This window comes from Sander vitreus, chromosome 1 (assembly GCF_031162955.1).
Source record: "Sander vitreus isolate 19-12246 chromosome 1, sanVit1, whole genome shotgun sequence".
Lineage (NCBI taxonomy): Eukaryota > Metazoa > Chordata > Actinopteri > Perciformes > Percidae > Sander > Sander vitreus.
The window spans coordinates 39,853,890-39,877,889 of NC_135855.1; the positions used below are offsets into that span (position 1 = coordinate 39,853,890).

General features: G+C 43.2%; 1 protein-coding gene across 1 annotated transcript in view; it reads left to right on the top strand.

The window, feature by feature from the left end:
- The window catches only part of LOC144523340 (serine/threonine-protein kinase BRSK2-like), a 189,929-nt gene that overhangs the window by 132,722 nt on the left and 33,207 nt on the right, over positions 1-24,000 (top strand). Inside the window, exons 6-12 of the mRNA XM_078258842.1 lie at positions 2,718-2,751; positions 4,033-4,101; positions 9,628-9,774; positions 11,433-11,464; positions 13,310-13,474; positions 14,704-14,801; positions 16,700-16,850. Of these exons, the coding sequence (XP_078114968.1) occupies positions 2,718-2,751; positions 4,033-4,101; positions 9,628-9,774; positions 11,433-11,464; positions 13,310-13,474; positions 14,704-14,801; positions 16,700-16,850 (696 nt within the window). The remainder of the gene's footprint in view (positions 1-2,717; positions 2,752-4,032; positions 4,102-9,627; positions 9,775-11,432; positions 11,465-13,309; positions 13,475-14,703; positions 14,802-16,699; positions 16,851-24,000) is intronic.

Consider the following 24,000-nt stretch of genomic DNA (forward strand, 5'->3'; position numbering starts at 1 on the left):
GGGCTTAAAACTCCGTCGAGCACATTTCTCTCCTCAAGTCGGAGATCAGCGTTTTCCCTATCATTATAGGGTGTAGGCGCCATTTTGGGCAGCACCTAAGCCAAATTAATGTAACCTAATGATTATTTTTAGATCTAATGATTGTAGTTGGTAGTAAATCTTTAGAAAGTTTTGTCTTTTAGCTTTTTGCGTGTTATTTATTTATTATATTCTCTAGCTTTTCCAATGTTTTAGACACATAAAGGGTGATAATAATGGTCCAAAGTGATGTAGGCCTGCACGATAAATCATAAAATCGGCATCTCGATTCACCCCTGTTCATGATTACATTTTTAAATGACCTTGATTTGTCTCCTTCAATTAATTTATTGAAAGCATTTGACATTGACATTAACATGTTTTAATTATGTAAAGACATGTTCAAGGAGTTCAGATAGAGCCTGTATCAGGGCCACTTGTACTTCAATGTGTTATACGTCACTATTTTTGGTAGCCTACTTTACTTAAATGGCCAGTATGTACTTTATCTTCATTTATTGAAGCCTCTGTGTTTACAGGCTTGTGGTGATGCACTATAGGTGCCAAAAAACATCTATAAAGTGATAGATTGTAATTGTTTTTTATTGAAAAACTTCACATTTTCTTGAGGAAGGACCCCTAAAAAAATGCCGCCAAATACGGGCACCTAAATCTTTCAAAAACCTAGGGAAAACACTGGAGATGTCTGTGCACTTCCCTGAAATCTGAGATTCAAACATAGCGCGGGCAAGCTACATTTGGTACGTCACTAATGTGTAAACCAATCGCTGTCTTAAAAGGAGAAACACTATTCGAGGGGGGCAAGGACTTTGACACAACACCAGAAAAGAAACCTGAAGCCTCCGGCGCAGAACAGACTGTACAGAGAGCACCGTCATCGTAGATGTCAGCCACTCACAGTTACAAGCTAACAAGCTAATAAGCTACGTAAACAGATAAAAGACGCTAACTGCACTTAACTATTCCGATAAGTCTGCTAGTCGCCGTGCTCAACAGACTCTGGGTTTAACTGAAGCTGGGTTCAGACGCAACGCAGAAACTGTAGTTGCAGATACAGCTTGCAGAGCTCTCATTTCTTTATTGGGATCCCCATTAGCTGCTAACAATGTAGCAGCTACTCTTCCTGGGGTCCACTTAACATAGGCATAAAAATACCAAACATACAATTTTACATACATGTAAAACAAGACATATAGTGCAAGTAAAAGAATATCACTGTGTACATGTTTCGTAAATCAAAGTCAAATAGAATAACATCACATTCCGACAATAGTAGCCCGTCATAGTCATATTAAATAATGTTTAGTTATTGTTTAAGTGTTTTCGCTAAACATTATAGACCTGCACACTGCATCAGTCCGGGGTTTTTGCTTGACTAGCTAACCCCTAGCAGCCTGTCGTGTACTATAACTCTGTTGGTCTCTCACATAATTTATCTTGGAGCACAGACAAATTGTCTGTTTACTAAAACAGGCATTCCTTAAAAAATTCATATGGTTGCATGCCAACCTCTTGTCTACTCTGAGCCACGAGAGACAGGCGCCCGCCCACGCCTCCTTAGATGGCCGTCTGCTTGCCGGCCTCCTGTCTGAACCCAGTGTGCGACTCAAACATGTAGACCGATCCTGAATCCCTCCAATGTAGCTAAACATAAAGTATGTATGATTTTAGAGCCAAAAGTTATAAAAACATTAGTATTGTCCTTTAAAGCTGCATTGTGTAAGAATGTCTCCCATCTAGCGGTGAAATTGTATACGACAACCAACTGAATATTACTTTCTAGCCCCTCCCATTCCGAGCACGTTTTAACTCCTACGGTGGCCGAACCTGAAATGATCTCTGAGTATCTCCATCGTTTACACGCAGCTGTTCTAGCCGCTCCAATATTAACTTTGGTCTTGTTGCTTTGCCTGTCACGTTGTCGTTTTAATTCCCTTTTTCGCTTCCTTGGCGACTCCGTTACATGTCCTCGAGAATAGGCGTGATCCTCCATCTTCAACAGGCTTTCAAATCTGCCGGCTAGTCGCGCGTAATCTCCCGGCTGGCGTTCGTCACGGTGCCACTGAGTGTAAAAGCACGAAAGGCAGAGGCATGTCCCTCTTTGGCTAACGTATTATAAAGATGGAGGCGCTACATGGCGGCCGTCATTCGAGCGACTCCCGCGTATGTATTCTGAATGTCAGATTCTACGCTTACGAGAATACTTTGATTAGTTGGTGGAAGTAATTACACATGGATGAGTACATATTTGTGAAAGAACAAAGGTTTTTTTTTGCTAAGATCAACTCAACAGATGACACAATGTAGGTTTAAGGGAATGATTTAAAACGTTAGTGGTGTTTTCACGTTGTGGAACCGGCGTTGCTGTGGTCATGTGTTACCCAACAGGATGAGCCATCATCACTGGAATTTGGTTTAAGGCTATTTCATTTTGAGTTACATAATGCTCACTTAGCTAACAAAAAAATAATCCACATTAAAAATCAGGGAATAAAAGTCTTGTATTTTCATGGATTACGGGGTAAAGTGGTTCATGTTTCTTCTTCAGAGAGCGTTATGTCAGAAGGTTGTGCTTATGTTTCACCTGCGTTGTCATTCTTCACTTGATTGAGTGTGTGGTGTTGTGTAACGCTGTGAGTCCTTTCCAGCATAACCTCCTCTCTTTGCATCTTTCACAGATCTCCGCACTACGCCTGCCCAGAGGTTATCAGGGTAAGTGCTGTGTTTCTTTCATTCAGTAATAGCAGCTCCGACCTCACTCTCCACAATGGCTCTTACATCACTGCTCCATCCTCTCTGCATTCATTCACTCGCTGCTCCTGCGGTCTTTGGAACCTTCCCCCTCCACTCAGTTCAAAAACACTGTGCACACTTAAAAGAACAGCTATTTGTGATGTAGTCTTGCATTTTCTTTGTCCATTTTGTTCCCTTATTTCCTGTTTGGTCTTGTGGACAGCAAACTACGTTCATAAAAGTGCTTGTTTTGTTATCGACAGGCTCAGATTAATATTCTAAGTGTCTGACAACATTATGGAAAGGATTTCTAAGGAGGTCGACCTTTCTGTTAAAGAGTAAGATCCTTTTTTTAAAACATAAAAACATCCACGAAATTGCGTTCAAACCCACCAGACTCCATGTAAATAAACAGTCATTTTAGCATCGTTAAACACACTTCATTCAGAGTCGACAGAAACAAAAATAGAATCATGAAAAGCCGTTTTGGGGTCGTCCTTCCACTTTTCAAACCATCAAATCTCTAGTTTTGGTTGAAATAAACACATAGTTTACCGACTTACATGTAAAAATATGTTGGCTCTATACACGCTAAAAGTATTGCTTTTTTAAATGGAGTCTGGTGGGTTTAGCGCTAGCAACTTAGGGTCCAGGTTGGAAAAAACGGTAGTTACCCTTTAACTTTGATCGGGACTTTTTTTTGGTTTGGACGACCAATAGGAGCCGTTGTGTATGGCTATGGGTATAGCTGTTTTTCTCATATGGATTCCGGACAATATCCAACGAGTCAGGTCTGGACGTATTCAGGAGTTTCCCTTTCTAACATGAAGCACACAACAGCAGGAGTTCCTAAATCTCGTCGTCTCTCCAGTTAGACACTTTCGTTGGCGTCTTTGTGTAAATCACCCTTCTTCGTCTTCACCTTCGGATGTTTGTTTTCTTCAGGTTGGCTCCAACTGTGTGATAGCAATGAATCTGTTCTAGTGTCTTCTCTCCTCTGGGACAGTAAACTGAATATCTTTGAGTTGTGGACAAAACAAGACATTTGAGGACGTTGTCATCTTGGGCTTGCTGCAATGCAGTCAGCATCACTAATTGCTGATTGTTACGTTGTAGGTCCATCCATATATGGGCGTGTTTTTCCATTAAGCACAGCGAGGAGCCAAAGCTCACAGCAGTCAGAGTGATTTACAGTTTGTAAAACAGAGTTGAATGAAGAGTTAACGATGTCTCATCCCTGTCTCTGTCCGTCTGAACCAGGGGGAGAAGTACGACGGGAGGAAAGCCGATGCATGGAGCTGTGGAGTCATCCTGTTTGCACTTTTAGTGGTGAGTGACAGCAAATAAACTTACCTCGTTCCTTAAAGTGGATATTTTATACTAGAACAGACTTTGGGATCATGTAAACCATATAAATAAAATGGATAGAAAGGATAATGAACATATGGTTTTGTATTCATGACGCAAGGTAGGACTTTTCTCTGACTTTGGGAAAGCCGTGTTCTAAACCTTTTCATTAGGGAAGCTGTGAAGTGACACAGCTGTAGGACGTGTACCTGGACTGTTTGCTCTTTTCAGACCTTTCCCCTGCAACTGCATCAGTCCGTTTGTAATTTAAAATGTGCTGTCACAGGAGAAACCCGTTCTCTCTCCCGGTTTGACGCAGTGTTGCAGGAGAAAGAGAAGCAGAAGTTGATTTAGTTTGCTCCTGAGGCACATTTTAATGCTGAATGAAGTCTTTATTTGTGTTCCACGGTGAAGAGAAGTCACTGAAATGCTTCGACACAAACACACACACACACACACACAAGGTGACATCCAAATACTTCCTTTGACGGGAACTTGTGTGTGTTATAAATACAAAAATCTAACATCTGTGCATCTGCTTTTTACATAAGCATCACTTGTGTGTGAGGAAATAGTGGATGCTGTAATGTCATGAGTCTTGCTGGAGACCAGAGTGCCTGTTCTTGTACATGCAGTGCGTGTTTTTTTTGCACCAGGGATAGTATGCTGGAAACACTGTGTACCAATTAAACATTGAAACCACATTATAAATTAAATGAGTTCAGGAATGAAACTGTCCTGCCCTAACTAACATGCCTTTACTATGGTCACAATGTGTTCAGAAATAGTGCAGTGCTCGTTCAAAACGTGCCTGTTTGGAACTTGGCCTCGTGAACCATGTACCCCCAAATTACTTAATCAAGGACCCCAAAGCACGTACTACCATATAGTGTCTGGCTTTTGTTTGATGGCTAACCCTCTGTCTCTCCCTCTCTCTGTCTCTCTCTCCCTCTCTCTCTCTCTGTCTCTCCCTCTCTCTGTCTCTCTCTCCCTCTCTCTCTCTCTCTCTCTCTCTCTCTCTCTCTCTCTCTCTCTCTCTCTGTCTCTCTCTCTGTCTCTCTCTCTCTCTCTCTCTCTGTCTCTCTCTCTCTCTCTCTCTCTCTCTCTCTCTCTCTCTCTCTCTCTCTCTCTCTCTCTCTCTCTCTCTCTCTGTCTCTGTGTCTCTCTCTCTGTCTCTCTCTCTCTGTCTCTCTGTCTCCCTCTCTCTCTCTGTCTCTGTGTCTCTCTCTCTCTCTCTCTTCTCCTTCTGTTTCTCTCTCTCTCTCTCTCTCTGTCTCTCTCTCTGTCTCTCTGTCTCTCTGTCTCTCTCTCTGTCTCTCTCTCTCTCTCTCCTTCTCCTTCTGTTTCTCTCTCTATCTCTCTCCCTCTCTCTCTCTCTCTCTGTCTCTCTCTCTCTCTCTCTCTCTCTCTCTCTCTCCTTCTCTCTGTTTCTCTCTCTCTGTCTCTCTCTCTCTCTCTCTCCTTCTCCTTCTGTTTCTCTCTCTCTGTCTCTCTCTCTCTCTCTCTCTCTCTCTCTCTCTCTCTCTCTGTCTCTCTCTCTCTCCTTCTCCTTCTGTTTCTCTCTCTCTCTCCCTCTCTCTCTCTCTCTCTCTCTCTCTCTCTCTCTCTCTCTCTCTCTCTCTCTCTCTCTCTCTCTCTATCTCTCTCCCTCTCTCTCTCTCTCTCTCTCTCTGTCTCTGTCTCTCTCTCTCTCTCTCTCTCTCTCTCTCTCTCTCTCTCTCTCTCTCTCTCTCTCTCTCTCTCTCTCTCTCTCTAGCTCGCTCCACCACTTTGTTTTATAATTATATAATTTTGACATTCTTTCAGGGAGGGCAGGGTCTGATTTGACATTCCCCTTTAAAATGTTTAAACGTCTCTGTTTTGCGTCGTGTGTGAAGCAGAGACATGAGACTGGTGTCATTCAGCACAAGCATACAGTCACATAAAAACACATAACACAACGGCTCATCATATCAGCAGCATTATAATGCGACGGTGACAAGTGAGCAGTCAGAGAAGTAACTGTTTGTGCACACATGCGTGCTCTTCTCTTGATTAAGATGCAGCGCGTAACACAGCCATCATGTGAAGATAAATCTCTCCAATTGAGTTGTTTTTGATTACCAACGCAGTGTCAGTGGCCATCTGGCTCCGTCCTGCTCCTTTTCAATGACAAGGAAAACTGTATCAGTCATCACGTCACTGAGCGCGCTCCCCAGCTGGCGAGCAGAGGCAGAGCCGGCTGGCTGTGATACAAACCGCTTCATCATCGCTGACTTATATCGCTCACATACTGCATCCAGTCCTCCTCTATGTCAAAATCCATGGGGATTCATGGTTGAGGACAAAAGACTGTCCTCCCCATGAAAATCCAAGACATTGTTTGTACATGCAGCAATTACGAATAGAGATGTTCAGATACCGATACCAGTATCGGAAAAGCCTCCAATACTGTCTAAATGCTGGTATTGGTATTGGAAAGTACTGGAGTTTATGCACCGATCCGATACTACGTGATTTAGAACTGAAGAAAATCTACTTTAAAGTAGTTTATCATGTTGACTGTCAAACTGGACAGTAAAAGAAAGTTCTGTGGCGTTCATTGTTTGCGTTTGATCATATTTCACAAAAGGTTTAACCCAAGCCAGGCCGAACAGCAAAGTTAGCAATCATATCACATCTATGCAGGGATAGTAGTATCGGATCGGTACTCAGTATCGGCCGATACACAAGTTCAGGTATCGGAAATCGGTATCGGGAAGCAAAAAATGGTATCGGACCATCTCTAGTTACGACTTATATAGAGTCCCATTTGAAAAAGTGTTAGTGGTAACCTTCAGGAAGTGAAGTAACGTCTGCATTTAACACAAACCACCATCGTTTTCTAAACTTTACTAAGTAGTTTTGGTGTCTAAACCTACAAATATGTGTATCGATATCCATCCATCTTCATCCGCTTATCCGGTATCGGGTCGTGGGGGTAGCAGCTCCAGCAGGGACCCCAAACTTCCCTTTCCCGAGCCACATTAACCAGCTCCGACTGGGGGATCCCGAGGCGTTCCCAGGCCAGGTTGGAGATATAATCCCTCCACCTAGTCCTGGGTCTTCCCCGAGGCCTCCTCCCAGCTGGACGTCCCTCCACCTAGTCCATGGTCTTCCCCGAGACCTCCTCCCAGCTGGACGTCCCTCCACCTAGTCCATGGTCTTCCCCGAGACCTCCTCCCAGCTGGACGTCCCTCCACCTAGTCCTGGGTCTTCCCCGAGGCCTCCTCCCAGCTGGACGTGCCTTGAACACCTCCCTAGGGAGGCGCCCAGGGGGCATCCTTAGCAGATGCCCGAACCACCTCAACTGGCTCCTTTCGACGCGAAGGAGCAGCGGCTCTACTCCGAGCTCCTCACGGATAACTGAGCTTCTCACCCTATCTCTAAGGGAGACGCCAGCTACCCTCCTGAGGAAACCCATTTCGGCCGCTTGTACCCTGGATCTCATTCTTTCGGTCATGACCCAGCCTTCACAACGGTGCAATAAATTGAATGTAATACCGCACCCACTGTGCCGATTCTCCGACCAATCTCCCGCTCCATTGTCCCCTCACTCGCGAACAAGACCCCAAGGTACTTGAACTCCTTCACTTGGGTTAAGGACTCATTCCCTACCTGGAGAAGGTACTCCATCGGTATCACTGTATCGATATCGGCCTTAAAAATCCTTTATTGGTCGGGCTCTAATCCTGATCCAATCAGATGGCTCCCTGAACAGCATCATGCATGTGGAGTCTAAGAGTAGTTGGAAGGAAGGGCGCCGGGCTTTGAAGCTGATTTGACATTGCAGCCAGACAGTGGAATCACAACTTCTGTGTCCATCACGCGATGCCAAAAAAGACTTTTCCCCCATAGACTAAAGTATACAGTACACAGTATATAGACTGGAGTTCGAGTCCCATTTGAAAAAGTGTTAGTGGTAACCTTCAGGAAGTGAAGTAACGTCTGCATTTAACACAAACCACCATCTTTTTCTAAACATAACTAAGTAGTTTTGGTGTCTAAACCTAACCAAACTGTGACTGTTTCACAACGTTAACGATCTGTTGAAAATTGCGACCGTTACGTTGTCTGGTTTAGATATGAGGTTGAACTTCTTGCCTCTGCTAGGGGCGCTGATTTAAGAAACGCTCCTGTGGGTCGTTAACCTGGAAATCCAGAGTTCTTGTGAAAGCACAATTGTAATTAGCTCAGCGAGTCACTCTGACATTCAGTAATGATGCTCATTAGCTATGCCCTGGTAGCCGAGCTGCACCAATCACATCGGTGTATCTGATATAGGCGGGCCAGAGGCGAGCTAAACAGATGACGGCAGTTTAATCTACCAGTTAGCTCCCCTGGTAGCTAAGAGTTTAATCTACCAGTTAGCTCCTCTGGTAGCCAAGAGTTTAATCTACCAGTTAGCTCCTCTGGTAGCTAAGAGTTTAATCTACCAGTTAGCTCCTCTGGTAGCTAAGAGTTTAATCTACCAGTTAGCTCCACTGGTAGCTAAGAGTTTAATCTAAGAGTTTAATCAGTTTAGTCAGTAGTTCAGAGTTTAAAACTCTGATCTACCAGTAGCTGGTAGCTAAGCGTATGGGGCTGTATTGTTGTGATTGGTCGTGGTGTTATCCAATTGCGTGCAGTGAGATTTTCAAATGCATGCTTGGTGCCGCCCCTCAAGTTGGGCCATTTTCATTACTCAATGCCAGACCCTTAATCTTTCGGATTTGGGTCTGGATTTCCAGGCTAGTGGGTCGTATCAGAGGGTAGGAACCAACAACAGATACCGCCATGTGGTTTGGAGGACTAGTTGCAAAATCTACATTATCTCTCAGTGAACACCTGATGGGCCATTGACATGACAACAGGAGGATGTCAGTGCCAGTGTATTGTACAGTTTGATGCCTGGACCGTTTTCTTCTGTTCTGATTTTGGACCTGCAAGTGTCGGACATTGCCTCAGAAGATAACCCTAACCCATAAGAAATGGAAACTAAGGGAGAATAAATGACAGTTTAAATAAATACACAAACAATGATAATCAAACACCTTCATCCCTGTGAGAATCATTTCCATATATTTCTATGTTACTATGTAGAGACGGGCGAATCTGTGTTATCATGCTACATGCGTTGTGAAATGTTTAACAAATCACAACCATAAGGTATGAATGAAGACTGAAGACGATTTAAAAAATCAAAAATGTGAAAGAAACCTAGATCATCTCGGTGTCTCAGTGAGAGAAGGTGAGTGACCTACGAGGAGGAATTAATATGTAGAGGGAGAGCTATGTGAGCTGTTTCTCATTTGTTCAGTTTGGTGCATCTATGCAAACTGAGTAATGTATATAATTAAATAGTCAGCACACATACAGACCGTATTGCTACACCAGAGTTGTTATAACCCAGACACTGAATATCTTCCAGACTCGGTAAATATTTAGTTGACTTGTTACATTCCCCAGACTGTGAGATAAACAGTGTTTCCACCTCTCTCGTTCCTCCAGGGCGCCCTGCCTTTTGACGATGACAACCTGAGGAATCTTTTGGAGAAGGTGAAGCTGGGAGTTTTCCACATGCCTCACTTCATCCCTCCAGATTGTCAGAACCTTCTGCGCGGTATGATTGAAGTGGACGCCGGCAAGAGGCTCACGGTAAGCGACACCGCTCACCGGACGCCCCGGCTGCAGAACGGGAGAGGGCTACAATCATCTCTCAGTAGACTTGTGCTCGCTTTGCATTCCTACAGTCTGGGCTGTTGCCTCCGGGACTGCTCGGGCTAAATTTAGCAGAAGCGCACCGTGACTGGCCCTGCAGCATCTGCGCTCTGCATCACATGTTTTCATTTCAGGCCAAGGATGTGTTTTAGGCTTAGAATAGAAGCTTTGACAACAATAACAAAGGGTGTATTTAGATAATGTGCTTTCACTTATTTTTTCCCCTGCAGTTATTTGAACTTTAAGCAGTTGGTTTGGAATAACAGCTCCAATGTCGGTGCGTCTTATAAAAGAATCCATGTTTTAGCTTTTCCTGTTGCGGATTGATGAGGCTTGAACCCAAATGTAGAGTTTGATATTTATTAATGAAGACAAAAACCAAAAACGAAGAGGATTGCAGAGCAAAACTTACAAACAGATTGTCCAAAAAGCACGCAGGCCAGGAAGCAAGGAAGCCAGGAACAAGCAGGCACACACAGTACACCGCTCGACAAACACGAAAAACAGAATAGTAACTGACAAAACAGCACAAACACAGAACACTACCTGACACCACAGAACAATGATCCAACAACAGACAAAGACAGAGACACAGAGACTAAATCACCAAATATTTATATCGATATCGGCCTTAAAAATCCTTCTCGTTCTTTCGGTCATGACCCAGCCTTCATGACCATAGGTGAGGGTAGGAACAAAAACTGACCGGTAGATTGAGAGCTTTGCCTTCTGGCTCAGCTCTCTTTTCGTCACAACGGTGCAATAAATTGAATGTAATACCGCACCCACTGTGCCGATTCTCCGACCAATCTCCCGCTCCATTGTCCCCTCACTCGCGAACAAGACCCCAAGGTACTTGAACTCCTTCACTTGGGTTAAGGACTCATTCCCTACCTGGAGAAGGTACTCCATCGGTATCACTGTATTGATATCGGCCTTAAAAATCCTTTATTGGTCGGGCTCTAGTCCTGATCCAATCAGATGGCTCCCTGAACAGCATCATGCATGTGGAGTCTAAGAGTAGTTGGAAGGAAGGGTGCCGGGCTTTGAAGCTGATTTGACATTGCAGCCAGACAGTGGAATCACAACTTCTGTATCCATCACGCGATGCCCAAAAAGACGTTTCCCCCATAGACTAATGAGACATCTGTACCTTGGTCGATAGAGACGCACGATTACATCATTTAATGCCCATTCAAGTTAGCGGAGCGCTAAACCGGAAGTAGCCGTCTTGGCTGGTGGAGGTCTCTAGTGCGCCTGCTCTACGGGCCGGAGAGTATAGGTAATCATTCGGGGAACTTGATACACGGCAGTGGCTTTCATAGGAATGAGCGTGGCTCTGCCTCGAACGCTGTATCCTGGTTTTACTCTACATCCATGGTTACCACCAGGTAATCAAATAAAACGTCCTGATCCCGCCAGAAGGCTCCCCGACCAACGTAGTCAGATTAAGCCGTAACAAACATCACATCCTGTTTTATGCAGAAATACATCAACGCTATGACAGAAGACTTTTAAACATAACCATCTTGTTTGTTCCACTTATAAATGAAAGAGTCATTAATGTTTATGTCTTCCTCTTATTTGTGTTACAGTTAGAGCAGATCCAGAAGCACACGTGGTACCTGTAAGTATATCCAACTGTTAACGCTCTATATGTTGAGTGTCTGTGTGCATGTACACATTAAAGGGTAACTACCGTTTTTTTTAACCCTATTTTCCTATGTTTTTATGTCTAAGTGACTGATGGGAACAACAATCTTTGACATTGGTCCAGTATTAAGCGAGATCTCTGCAGTCGGCAGCGAAGAAACAAGCTATAATGGTTATTTCTAGCTCTTTTGGGGATTGGGTTGCCTTTGAATTTTTTGAGGGAGACAAACATACCTCATGGAAAATATCCGTCATGCTTACGTGCTTCTGCTTCCCTTTTGAAGTTGTTCTACTTGTTTGCTTGCTTATCTGGAAGTATTGGGCAGAGGAGCACACCTCCTTTCAGGTTCCAGCTGCCCAATGTGCTCTTTTTCCATCCTAACGTGATTTACAGTTTTAAGGAAACTGAAGAAAGGTCAACTTCATAAAGCTGCCAGCCAGGGGTTGGAGCGAGATGGTGCTTGCAGAGGCTCCAACCAACAATGTTCTCTCAAAGGTTTTCCCAAATCTTTTAGGGTTTTTAAATAACTTTGTGCCATTTAGCCTCAGTTTTTCTGTGACTGGACTTAAAGATTTCCAGATTAGTAGTAGTGCCCGACCGATATTATCGGCCGATATTAGGCATTTTCCAAACTATCGTTAACGGCATGATTCTGATAATTGAATATTAAAAAAATAAAATAAAAATGGACGAAACCCCCTTCAACCATGTTCTGAGTGTTGGCGTTACATAGTTTGACCACCAGAGGGCGCTCTACAACCTCCCTGTTGGCTACACTTTGATTTTTTGTTGTTATTGTGTTATTTTTGTTCAAAGGACTTTAAGTTTTTATATTTTAAGTTTAACAACTGTTCTGTTGAGACAAAAAAACAAACTATTATTTTCAAACTGCATTATCATATTATTTTAGTGAGGACTCATAAATAACTACAAATATCTAATGTTAAGGAATTTCCGTTTATGGTTTGTTAAGCATTTAAGGATTTTTAAATCATCAAATATTTGTATCGGTATCAGCCTTAAAAATCCTTTATCGGTCAGGCTCTAAATAGTAATGCTGTTTGCGCCAAATTCCTACAATACCTACGTTATGTAACTGAAAAACTAGACTGAGTCATCCTCGACATGTGTTGTGTTCTGGTTTCCGAATGATAAAGACAGTTGGAGATCAATTACATACAAAACAGTACGTGGGCTCTACAGGATGATTCAACTATCATGTTTTTTTCCAAAATGATGTACAGATGTACATGTATGTAGGTTTGGGCTTAGCCCTGAATGTTTGTAACGTCTGGCTACGCTCCTGCTGCCAGCTAGAAGCAACTTAAGTCCAAATGGGTTTGTTTGTGCCTTTAACCCTCTGAGGACAAAAGACGCAACGACGAGTCCAAGCGATGTTTGACAACACTGCTACTCAAAAAGCGATATTACAAAATTTCATTTTAGACATTTGTTTACTATTTCATCTATATATTACGGTACTTTTGTGAACCCAAGCTCATTTCAAGCACCAAAACAATTGAGTGTAGCTTTGTTTTCACAAGAGATTTGAGAAATATTTCCGCCTTAGAGCCAAATTATGTCTTTACACATCGCTCTGGTACAATTTTGGGCGTCACTATACAGATTGACGGTTTGATCTGAACATTTTGATATGAAACACACGGGGATCAGTTATATGCAAATACCCTTAAAAGGTGGATTTAAGAAGATGTGTAAAAATGAGACCTCAGAGGTTTAAACACTGGTTGTGACTGAAAGTCTGAGCTCAGTAGCAGATTTGCTTGTCGGTTAGCTGCATGTGTTGTTGTGTTGCAGAGCTGGAAAGAACGAGCCGGAGCCCGAGCAGCCCGTCCCCAGGAAGGTGGCCATCAGGACTCTGGCTGCCACCGAGGAGATCGACCCCGACGTCCTGGAGAGCATGCACTCTCTGGGCTGCTTCAGAGACAAGGAGAAACTGACCAAAGACCTGCTGTCTGAGGAGTGAGTGAGGCGGAGGGAGGGGGTGACCAGAGGGGAAGACAAATGAACATTCAATTCACGGGCAACAGCTCTGGTGGACATTCCTGCAGTCAGCATGCCAATTGCACGCTCCCTCAAAACTTAGGACATCTGCGGCATTGTGCTGTGTGATAAAACTGCACATTTCAGAGTGGCCTTTTATTGTGTCCAGCCTAAGGAACACCTGTGCAATAATCCTGCTGTCTAATATGTCACACCTGGGAGGTGGATGGATTATCTCAGCAAAGGAGAAGTGCTCACTGACACAGATTTAGACAACAATATTTGAGAGAAATAAGCCTTTTGTGTACGGTTCGATTCTTCCACGATACATGGGGGCTGATTTGATTTATGTTGCTATTCTAGAAGCACTGCGATGCGATAGTATTGAGTATTGGGATTTTATGTTCCTTCTTTAACAAAAACAGAAGTTGAATAATACACTTCCAGAGACAATATATCATGAGACGTTTCTAAAAACTGATTGTTTTCTAAGAAGAATGAACATCACACGTCAGTCAGTCAGTCTGACATTTATTCCATTTGTAAAGAAGAACATAACGTTGATCTTCTGCTTTTTCGGATTTCGCTGTTTTGCTGGAAATAGATATGATGTAGTCGCCGTCAGCGGTACCATGTAAATATCAAGTATTTAGGGGAATCATTGGTTCCTGATTCTAGGGAAAAGAATCACTTTTAAAAATTGTCGCAAAAACATTAACGTTACGTATGATTTTCGACTTTTTTTTCCCCAACCTTTAATACATATTATGTGAGTGGCTGAAATTGAGAACAATGTAAAAAAATGTTCATGTTTATGAGGCTATAACGGATGTACATTTTACTCAAATGACCTCTCTTTGTGATGATTTCTTCTGGCTGGATGATTAGGAAAAAGGAACTTTTTTTAAAATCATATTTTATTCTCCAAGCTCGGGAGAAAAGACAGAATACTTTGTTCAAGAACAAGCTGTGAAATAACCTATAATATTGTGAAATGTTTGAACACTGCAGCTGACATTTTGGCGCTTTGTGTGCATTACACAGAAATAAAGAATCAATCAATGAATCAATCATTTATGAATGAGACGGCAGACAAGTCTGTCTGAGGAACAAATCTTCTATTTAATATTTCTTGTGCTGATGGAGCATCTTACCGTCTCGCTCTGAACCAAAGGGCTCTCAGCTGACTGTCTTCTGTCTCTCTCCAGAGAAAACCAGGAAAAGATGATCTACTTCCTGCTGCTGGACCGCAAGGAGAGGTATCCGAGCCAAGAGGACCAGAACCTGCCGCCACGTACCGAGATCGGTAGGCCAGTCCATCTGAACTCCACAAAATACAGCCACAAACACCTGCGTGATTCTCATCACGTTCTCACACTCGTCTCGTAAAATATGGACGCTTGGCCAGGTGCCTTTGTCGTTCTTATTGACGCTAAAAGTCTCCTTTAGCTCTATAAGTAAACGTGCTTGGTCGGGACTATTGCCGTCCCTTTAGCGCTTTCAGTAAATGTGCTTGGTCGGGGCTATTGTCGTCCCTTTAGCGCTATAAGTAAACGCGCTTGGGCGGGACTATTGACGTCCCTTTAGCGCTATAAGTAACGCTTAGCGGGACTATGCCGTCGGGACTATTAGCGCCGTCCCTTTAGCGCCGTCCCTTTAGCACTTTAAGTAAACGCTGCAGTCGGGACTATTGCCGTCCCTTTAGCGCTATAAGTAAACGCGCTTGGTCGGGACTATTGCCGTCCCTTTAGCGCTATTTCAGTAAAGCGCTGCTTGGTCGGGACTATTGCCGTCCCTTTAGCGCTTTAAGTAAACGTGCTTGGTCGGGACTATTGCCGTCCCTTTAGCGCTATAAGTAAACACGCTTGGTCGGGACTATTGCCGTCCCTTTAGCGCTATAAGTAAACGCGCTTGGGCGGGACTATTGCCGTCCCTTTAGCGCCGTCCCTTTGGCGCCGTCCCTTTAGCGCCGTCCCTTTAGCGCTATAAGTAAACGCGCTTGGGCGGGACTATTGCCGTCCCTTTAGCGCTATAAGTAAACACGCTTGGGCGGGACTATTGCCGTCCCTTTAGCGCTTTAAGTAAACGCGCTTGGGCGGGACTATTGCCGTCCCTTTAGCGCCGTCCCTTTGGCGCCGTCCCTTTAGCGCCGTCCCTTTAGCGCTTTAAGTAAACGCGCTTGGGCGGGACTATTGCTGTCCCTTTAGCGCCGTCCCTTTGGCGCCGTCCCTTTAGCGCCGTCCCTTTAGCGCTTTAAGTAAACGCGCTTGGGCGCGACTATTGCCGTCCCTTTTGACGCAGTTATGTTCAGGAAAAGGTCGTGGGTGGCCGTACGGTTCACGATGCGCCAAATACATTTTTCTATTAAAGCCATATAGGATATTTGACTTGACAGTGCTCTAATACTTAATACATTGGATACATAAAACTACAGCACTGAGCACATGGCCTGAATGTGCAAAACATAACAGAATATGTAAACAGAAATGTTGTTAGGCATACATTAAATTGTAAACAGAAATAAGTACAAATTTCAAAATAAAGCAGAAACTTTGTGACGTGTACGATGTGACGAGTGACGTCAGGTTAATGAGACCCGGAGGAGACCAGAGTCTATCATAGGTCTAGATTAAACGGGTTAGGCTACTGAGACGTTTATTTTTCATTTGAATGTTTAATGCCGCGCCCGGAAAATTAACGAGCGACATCATTACGTTATAATCGATGATGGTCGGCCACTGCATCGCTGCAGCGTTATCCATGTCCATCGATTATTTGATTAATTTCAACACCTCTAGAAGGAGCTTGTTTTGGTGGAACGTGTGTACGTTCAACAGTAGTTTTAGTCCACCAATCACAATCAACCATATCCACCAGCGTTTAGAACGCCAACACAAAGAAAGAGGAAGGGGACGGACATCCGCGAAAAGACTGCGGAGCAATCCCGGAAGTGGAACGTTGTGGATATAGGCTATATGGTCGTTGTCCGTGTTTTCGACTTTGACTTCGGAAAATCTGACTTCCGGGTCCAAATGGAACGCAGTAATAACCCTCCAGATAAAATGGACGAATGGCCGCCAAGATTAAAAAAAACAAGGGACATTTTTATTTGATTACTGATTAAGCTTTTCTGACCACTTCCTGTCCTTGTGTTATCCCCCCCCCCCCTCTGGTTGACCTTTGACCCCTGACCCTGCTCAGCAGACCCTCCCAGGAAGCGCGTGGACTCGCCCATGCTGAGCCGCCACGGTAAGCGGCGGCCAGAGAGGAAGTCCATGGAGGTGCTGAGTGTCACGGAGGGAGGATCGCCCGTCCCGGTGCGACGAGCCATCGACATGGCGACCAACGGTCAGAGGTAAGACGTGGAGATCTGCACGGGTGTGTGTTCGTGAGCATGGACGGACACGTCTGGCACACACGCAGAGTGTAATTGATGATGGTTGTTGCCAGTGATGATACATAATGTATTTAATCTCAGTTCAGTGAAATAAAGGAAGGAGGTTCAGCTCGGCAGCGCGTCATCAAAATATGACTTCTTCAAATTGATGTCAAACATTCGTCCGTTTGCCTTCGCTCAACTCGTCACGGTCTTGTATAAAGTACGTGAAAAGCAATACCTGAGTGAAAGTACAAGTATCTTAGCAGAAAATGTCTTTGGTAGAAGTTAAAGTCAACTTTTAGAATATGACTTTAGTAAAAGTCTTAAAGTATTGGATATTTACTGCACTTACAGATAAAACTTTCCTCTTAGTTGTGATATATATATATATATACACACACGCTGTTGCTACATACGTAGGTACATGGAGACCCCACGCCAGACGTAGCCTGACGTGCACCTCTCGCAAAATGTAACTACACATGGAGGCGACGCACGTCTCTCGGCCGTGGCTTGGTAGCGTTGCATTTCCCCCCCGACTCATTTCCTGGTTCTCCTTCTCCGTCAACAACATGAAATCAAGGAGAGGGTTCACTCTCAGATTCTCCACCGTGGTCAGAAAGAACAGGGGAGACACTTTGGTTCTCTCACTATGAGTCTAGAGTCGCTACTCGCTCCAAAGCTAATCGCCTTCACTCTCTCACTTTCTCCCTCGCTCTATCACCCACTCTGCACACACACACACACTCCCTACACACACACACACACACACACACACACACACACACACACAGGCTCGATGCACACACCAGCGCACAAGTGTAAACATCAGGCCACTTACGTAGGCTACGGAGAAAGCTCTGCGTGGAGCCTCTGCAGAACCATAAATCAGCCTTTATACATCCAATTCAAAGTCTGACGTCAACAAAGAGAAAAACAGAAACATTTTGTGAGGAAGAATCTTTCACTCTAACTTACCAAAATGTTTCTCGTAAGTAACGAGTAACGAAGATGCTAAGGGGAAATGTATCGGAGTAAATGTATACATTTTATTCAGGATATGTAGTGGAGTAAAAGTAAAAGATTCCCAAAATACAAAATAACACAAGTACAGATACGTGAAAACTCAACTTAAGAACAGCAACAAAGTATTTGTACTCTGTTACATTACAACACTGACTCCTCGCTCCACCGTTTGTTTGTTTATTTAGATAGGGACAGTACATATTAATGGACATCAGTACATGTACACAGTGTAAATATGCTAGAGTTAGCACCGTAGCTAATTTTCATCTATTGTCCCTAGGCAGATACATAAAAAGAAAGACATAAAAACAGTAACAAGCATGCAACACCCTCATAGTTTGAGATGCAAGACAAACCCTAACAACAACAGTCAAGACCAAATAACAGAACATGTGATTATCACACATAGTGAAATGTGTGAGGCTGAGCTCTGTCAAGTTCACTGTGAGGTTTGTCCACAGTCGTAAATCCTTTCCTCCTTCAGAGAACTGCGGTTAAATACAGGACGCATCATACTCGCTCTGTTCAAGATGTACAGTACGTATCATACGAGAGCTGACCTAAACTCCTGTTCAGTGCGCTGTGAGCTCTGTGGGAAAATCCCACTGACTGTTAAAGGGTCATTTGGTTTGTTTTTTTTCAACCTGGAACCTATTTCCACATTCATGTGTGTCCAAGTGACTAATGTGAACAAAGATCTTTGAAATTGGTCCAGTATTGAGCAAGAACGCTGTAACCGGCAGCCGTGAACCGGGCTGCAGTGTAACCCTACAGGACAAATGTTCACCGTCAGTCAGCGTCCACTAGAAGTTCTGTTTTTGACTTAGATTATTATTCTAAGTGTCTGACAACATTATGAAAGGATCCCTACAGAGATAGACCTTTTAGTTAAAGAGGAAGATCCTTTTAGTTTAACATGAAACAGCCCGGAAATCACCATCACCAATCCCACCAGACTCCATGTAAATAATCAGGACTTTTAGCGTGTATAGAGCCAGCATATCTCCACCAGACTCCATGTAAATAATCAGGACTTTTAGCGTGTATAGAGCCAGCATATCTCCACCAGACTCCATGTAAATAATCAGGACTTTTAGCGTGTATAGAGCCAGCATATCTCCACCAGACTCCATGTAAATAATCAGGACTTTTAGCGTGTATAGAGCCAGCATATCTCCACCAGACTCCATGTAAATAATCAGGACTTTTAGCGTGTATAGAGCCAGCATATTTCCACCAGACTCCATGTAAATAATCAGGACTTTTAGCGTGTATAGAGCCAGCATATCTCCACCAGACTCCATGTAAATAATCAGGACTTTTAGCGTGTATAGAGCCAGCATATTTCCACATGTAAATGGGTGAATTAAGGGTTTATTTCAACCAAACCAGAGTGGTGATTGTTGGAACAGTGGAAAGACGAACCAAGACGGCTTATGATAGTTTTAATTTGTTTCTATTGGCTTTGAAGGAGGTGTGTTTTGCAATGATAAAAGTGCTGATTATTTACATGGAGTCTGGTGGGTTTGGTGACGGTGATTTCGGGGCTGTTTCATTTAAACAAAAAGGATTTTACTCTTTAACAAAAAGGTCTATCTCTGTAGGGATCCTTTCATAATGTTGTCAGACACTTATCTAATAATAAGCTAATAATATGAGCCTGTCAGTGGCAAAAAACTGAACTTTTAGTGGACGAAAATTGAAGGTGCGCAGTTGCCCATTAACGTTACGTTGCAGCTTGTTTCACCGTTGCCGACTGCAGCGGTCTGTGTTGACTTCGGGTCACATTGACCCGTTTTTAATTTGTTTTATATCAGAAAATATGGGACGTAGAAATAAGCGCTGAAAATGTGGGGAAGAAAAATGTAACAATTTAAAACGTTGGAAAAAGTAAAAAACATTAAAAAAAAAGGTGTTTTTTTTCAAGGTTGACGGGAAGACAACACAAGGGGAGTGGACCAATTTTAAACAATGTTGTTCCCATCAGTCACTTAGACACAAAAATATAGAAAAATAGGGTCTAGGTTGAAATATACCAAAGCTACCCTTTGAAAATGCATGAACAGAACTCTCAGGTCTGTGCTGTGTGTGTACAGTGTGCATGGAGCATGAGCAGTCACAGAGGAGAAGAAGCATCCCGGTTTAAGAAGATGTAAACCTGAAATGTGTTTGGCAAGTTGATGCATAAAGTGACTGACGATGTTTGAATGAACAGAATGTAGCAGGTTGTAACTTTTAACAGTCAGAATGAGTCTTAGGACCCTATCTTGCACTTGGCGCAGCGCAAAGCCCGACGTCAGGGTCTTTGCTGGTTTAAGACCGACCCAGTTGTCAGTTTCCCGTCCAGCGCCCACAGCTTTTAAACAGCAAATGCACCTGCGCCCATCTTTGCGGCCATGGCCATGCTGGTCTTACAGGGAGGTGTGTTCAGGTGCATTCTGGGCGTGCTGGTCTTACAGGGAGGTGTGTTCAGGTGCATTCTTGGCGTATTGCTATCTTGAGGCAGTGGGAAGTGATGGCACCATTGACCAACAAAAACCTGGTCTAAAGTCAATAGCGCAGCATTTCATTATTTTAACAGCAAATTAGTAAAATGTGCCTAGGCTAGTGCACACTCTGGTTGATTGTATGTTACGCCCAAAACACACCTGATTAATGAAGACACTAAGAACAACCCTTTTGAACCATGCACCCGGACCCTTTTTTCCGCCGTCAAACTAGCAAAAGTGGATTTGGACACGCCCTAAACGCACCTGCACCAGGCGCTTCAGATCGTTAAAATAGGGCCCATAGTTTTTGAAGGAGGTTCAGATAGTTCGTTAACAGAACCATCTGAGAAGCCGTCATTGGAAACTGTTTGGGAAAGGGCAGACCCTTTATAAAACCTGGCACGTGATTGGATGAACCATCTGTCTATGACGTCCGCCATTGTTTGGAACGAAAACAGTAGCGGCCGTCACACACACACACACACACCTGAACCATGCCCGTAGCTGCCAGTAGCTTCTCAGGAAGTATTACTTAAAGCTTGACAAGATGTATGTTTGTGTGATATCGCGAGAATCCAGCTGCCGTGCAATGTAATCAAAAAAGTGTCCTAACACTCTAAATTAAATGAAAGTAAATGGTTTTTTTTGGAGTGTGACATGACCCCAAGAACTGAGCTTGGACACAGTCTTACTGTAATCAGTAAGAAATGGTTATGTTACGCCAGGGCTGTCAAACTCTAAGGGCCAGACTGGAAAATGAGAATCACATCAAGAGCTAGACATGTAGTTTATTCTGTTCCAACATGTTATTGAAGAAAATGAGGCAGTATGATGCACACAAACAGGTAAAGCAGAAGGCATTTCCAGTGTTTTTAAAGACAGTATGAACGTCCCAATCCGTCCAGCCCTCTCCTTCCCCTACCCATGTCCTCAACAAAATAAAGAAATAAGGGCAAACGTAGAAGGACATTAGACTAAGAATATACAAATACATAAGCAAATAAATACATAAGAAACAAAAGTAAAAGAATAAATAAAAATCTGTAAACGTAGTTTATTGTCATGCTTTTATTTTGAACCAGTCAAATATGTTTTGGAAAAAGAAAAAAAAAAAAAAAAAAAGTGTGTTTAGCGTATATAAACTTTCACAAAGTACACAGACAGTGAAAACGCAAGACCAACAGAATTAATGTAAGGAAACAAAATGTCGTCAAACAATTTGGCGATTAGCTTTCTCCCTGCAGCTCAGACTGGAGACCTGTACGTTTATCTATCCTGCTTCCGTTACAAATCTGCGGGAACCAATCACAAACTGGCTTAGCCACCTGGCGCGCGCTATTGGCGGGTTTAACACGATGACGATAGAGAAGCGACCAAGCAGCTTTTTGTTTACATTCAACATGGCGGCCACCGAAGCCCGTTGATGCCGCTGTGTCACGGTAAGTCAGGAAAGACTAGACTTGGACCCAAATGCAGTTAGAAGTAATTTATTTAAACAAAAAAGAGTCTTACACAAAATGTCCTCCGGAAGGTAGCCAGGCAGGAAACAAACGAAACACAGAATCCACATCAGCACTGAGAACACAGCCAACACGAAACACAGCAACAGAATAAACAGCAAACAGAATGAACAATGATCCGACAAAGACAGAACAGGAACTAAATACACCAGGTAATGAACACTAACAAGGGACAGGTGATACAACAGGTGGAACAAATCAGGGTGGGGCAGAACAATCAAAAAGGCGGGAAACAAACAAAGACAGGAAGAAAGCTAGACAAGACAAGGGAGACAAGACGGACTATAAAATAAAACAGGAAACAGAACATAACAGAAAAACAAGACTACCACAATAAGACGGAACAATACCAAAAGCCTGACACGCTGTCGCTGCTACGTCTCCCTGATCGTTGGTCTGATTGGTTGAAGGACTATCCAATGGCGTACGGAGTCATTTTAACTATGCCCGTTGATCACGCCTCTTGTGCAGTAGAAAACACAGAGCAGACTCCCCAGACTAATGTTCAATCTTAAAAGATTGAGCTCAGTCTGGTGATAGACAGACTAAGTAAACACTAAATAAAAGATGGAAAGGATGATGTCAGGTTACGTAAAAGTGGATAAAGGTTTGGTCAGAAACAAAATAAAAATAAAAGGCCATGTTGAGGATAAACAGCTTTAACATTGAGTCTCATCGTCAGAGCTCTGCAATATTTAGGAAAACCAGACCAGAAATCTTTGAAAAGAAAAAATATTCAAGAGCTGTTTGGTTCTGCAACAAGTTGAGTTTGAAGTAGAACTTGAATGAAAGGAGAGTTATTTCAGAGGTTTAGTTTCCATTTCAAAGCCAGACAGGACTAGGCATGTACTGTCACTTCAGATTTGGGGTTATTTTGCTTCCATAGCATGTCTTCTTTCAGACTGGTGGAAAGAAAACAACCCAAATACACATTTAGGTTTTTATTTTACGATGCAAGGTACAGTATAGGATGTTCAGGATTATTGAGATATGTGTCTGTTAATAATAGTAATAATAATAATAATAATACATTGGATTTAAAAAGCACTTTTCGATGTCCTCAAAGACGCTTTACATAGGATACAAATAAAAACAAACATTTTAATAATACTTAAAAACGCAAGGTGGGTTTTGAGGGCTGACAGGGTTTACTTTGCTTTTTGTGATCTACTGGATAGCGTTACCTCTTTGAAACCCTCTTGACCGCCAATCAATCAATCATTTTTATTTATTTTTTATTTTTTTTATTTAGATTTGTATTTGTTTTTCTCACAAAACAATCACAAGCCACATACACATACAACACAAGACCTCAAACTATTCAGACATTACAATGCAGAGTACAACAGACGGTACATTTCAGTAAAATTCAGTATATTCATTTAAATGTCCAGCTTTTTCTAAGTATAGTCCTTCGTCTCCACGGTCAGATTCACAGAGGGCTGATGCGGGCCGTTAGACTGGGTAAACCCAGCCCGATCTGCCGGGGACCAATCACAAACTGGCTTATCCACCTGGCGCGACATTGGCGGGTCTGTTTATTGGATTTTACATAGTTATAAAACAAACAGGCAAACAATACTGTTCTATACAATAGTAATTGCAGATGTAAATTATAAAAAACATATAACAGGACAGATACCAACCCCCCCCCCCCCCCCCGACATTGGCGGGTTTAACACGATGACAATAGAGAAGCGACGGTGAGCAGCTTCTTGTTTACTTTCAACATGGCGGCCACCGAAGCGACAGCGACCTTTTGGTGCCGCTGTCGCTGCTACGTCTCCCTGATCGTTGGTCTGATTGGTTGAAGGACTATCCAATGGCGTACAGAGTCATTTGAACTGTGCCCGTTGATCACGCCTCTTGTGCAGTAGAAAATACAGAGCAGACTCCCCAGACTAATGTTCATTCTTAAAAGATTGAGCTCAGTCTGGTGATAGCCAGACTAGCCGCCCGTTCCATTGACAACAAATCCATAAAGTCCTTTAACCCATTGTCGCTTATCCAGTTCGTCATAATAATTTGCTTAACCGACAACCGACGACCAGTCTTTTGGTGGAACTGCTAACAACTCATGGAAACGTGACA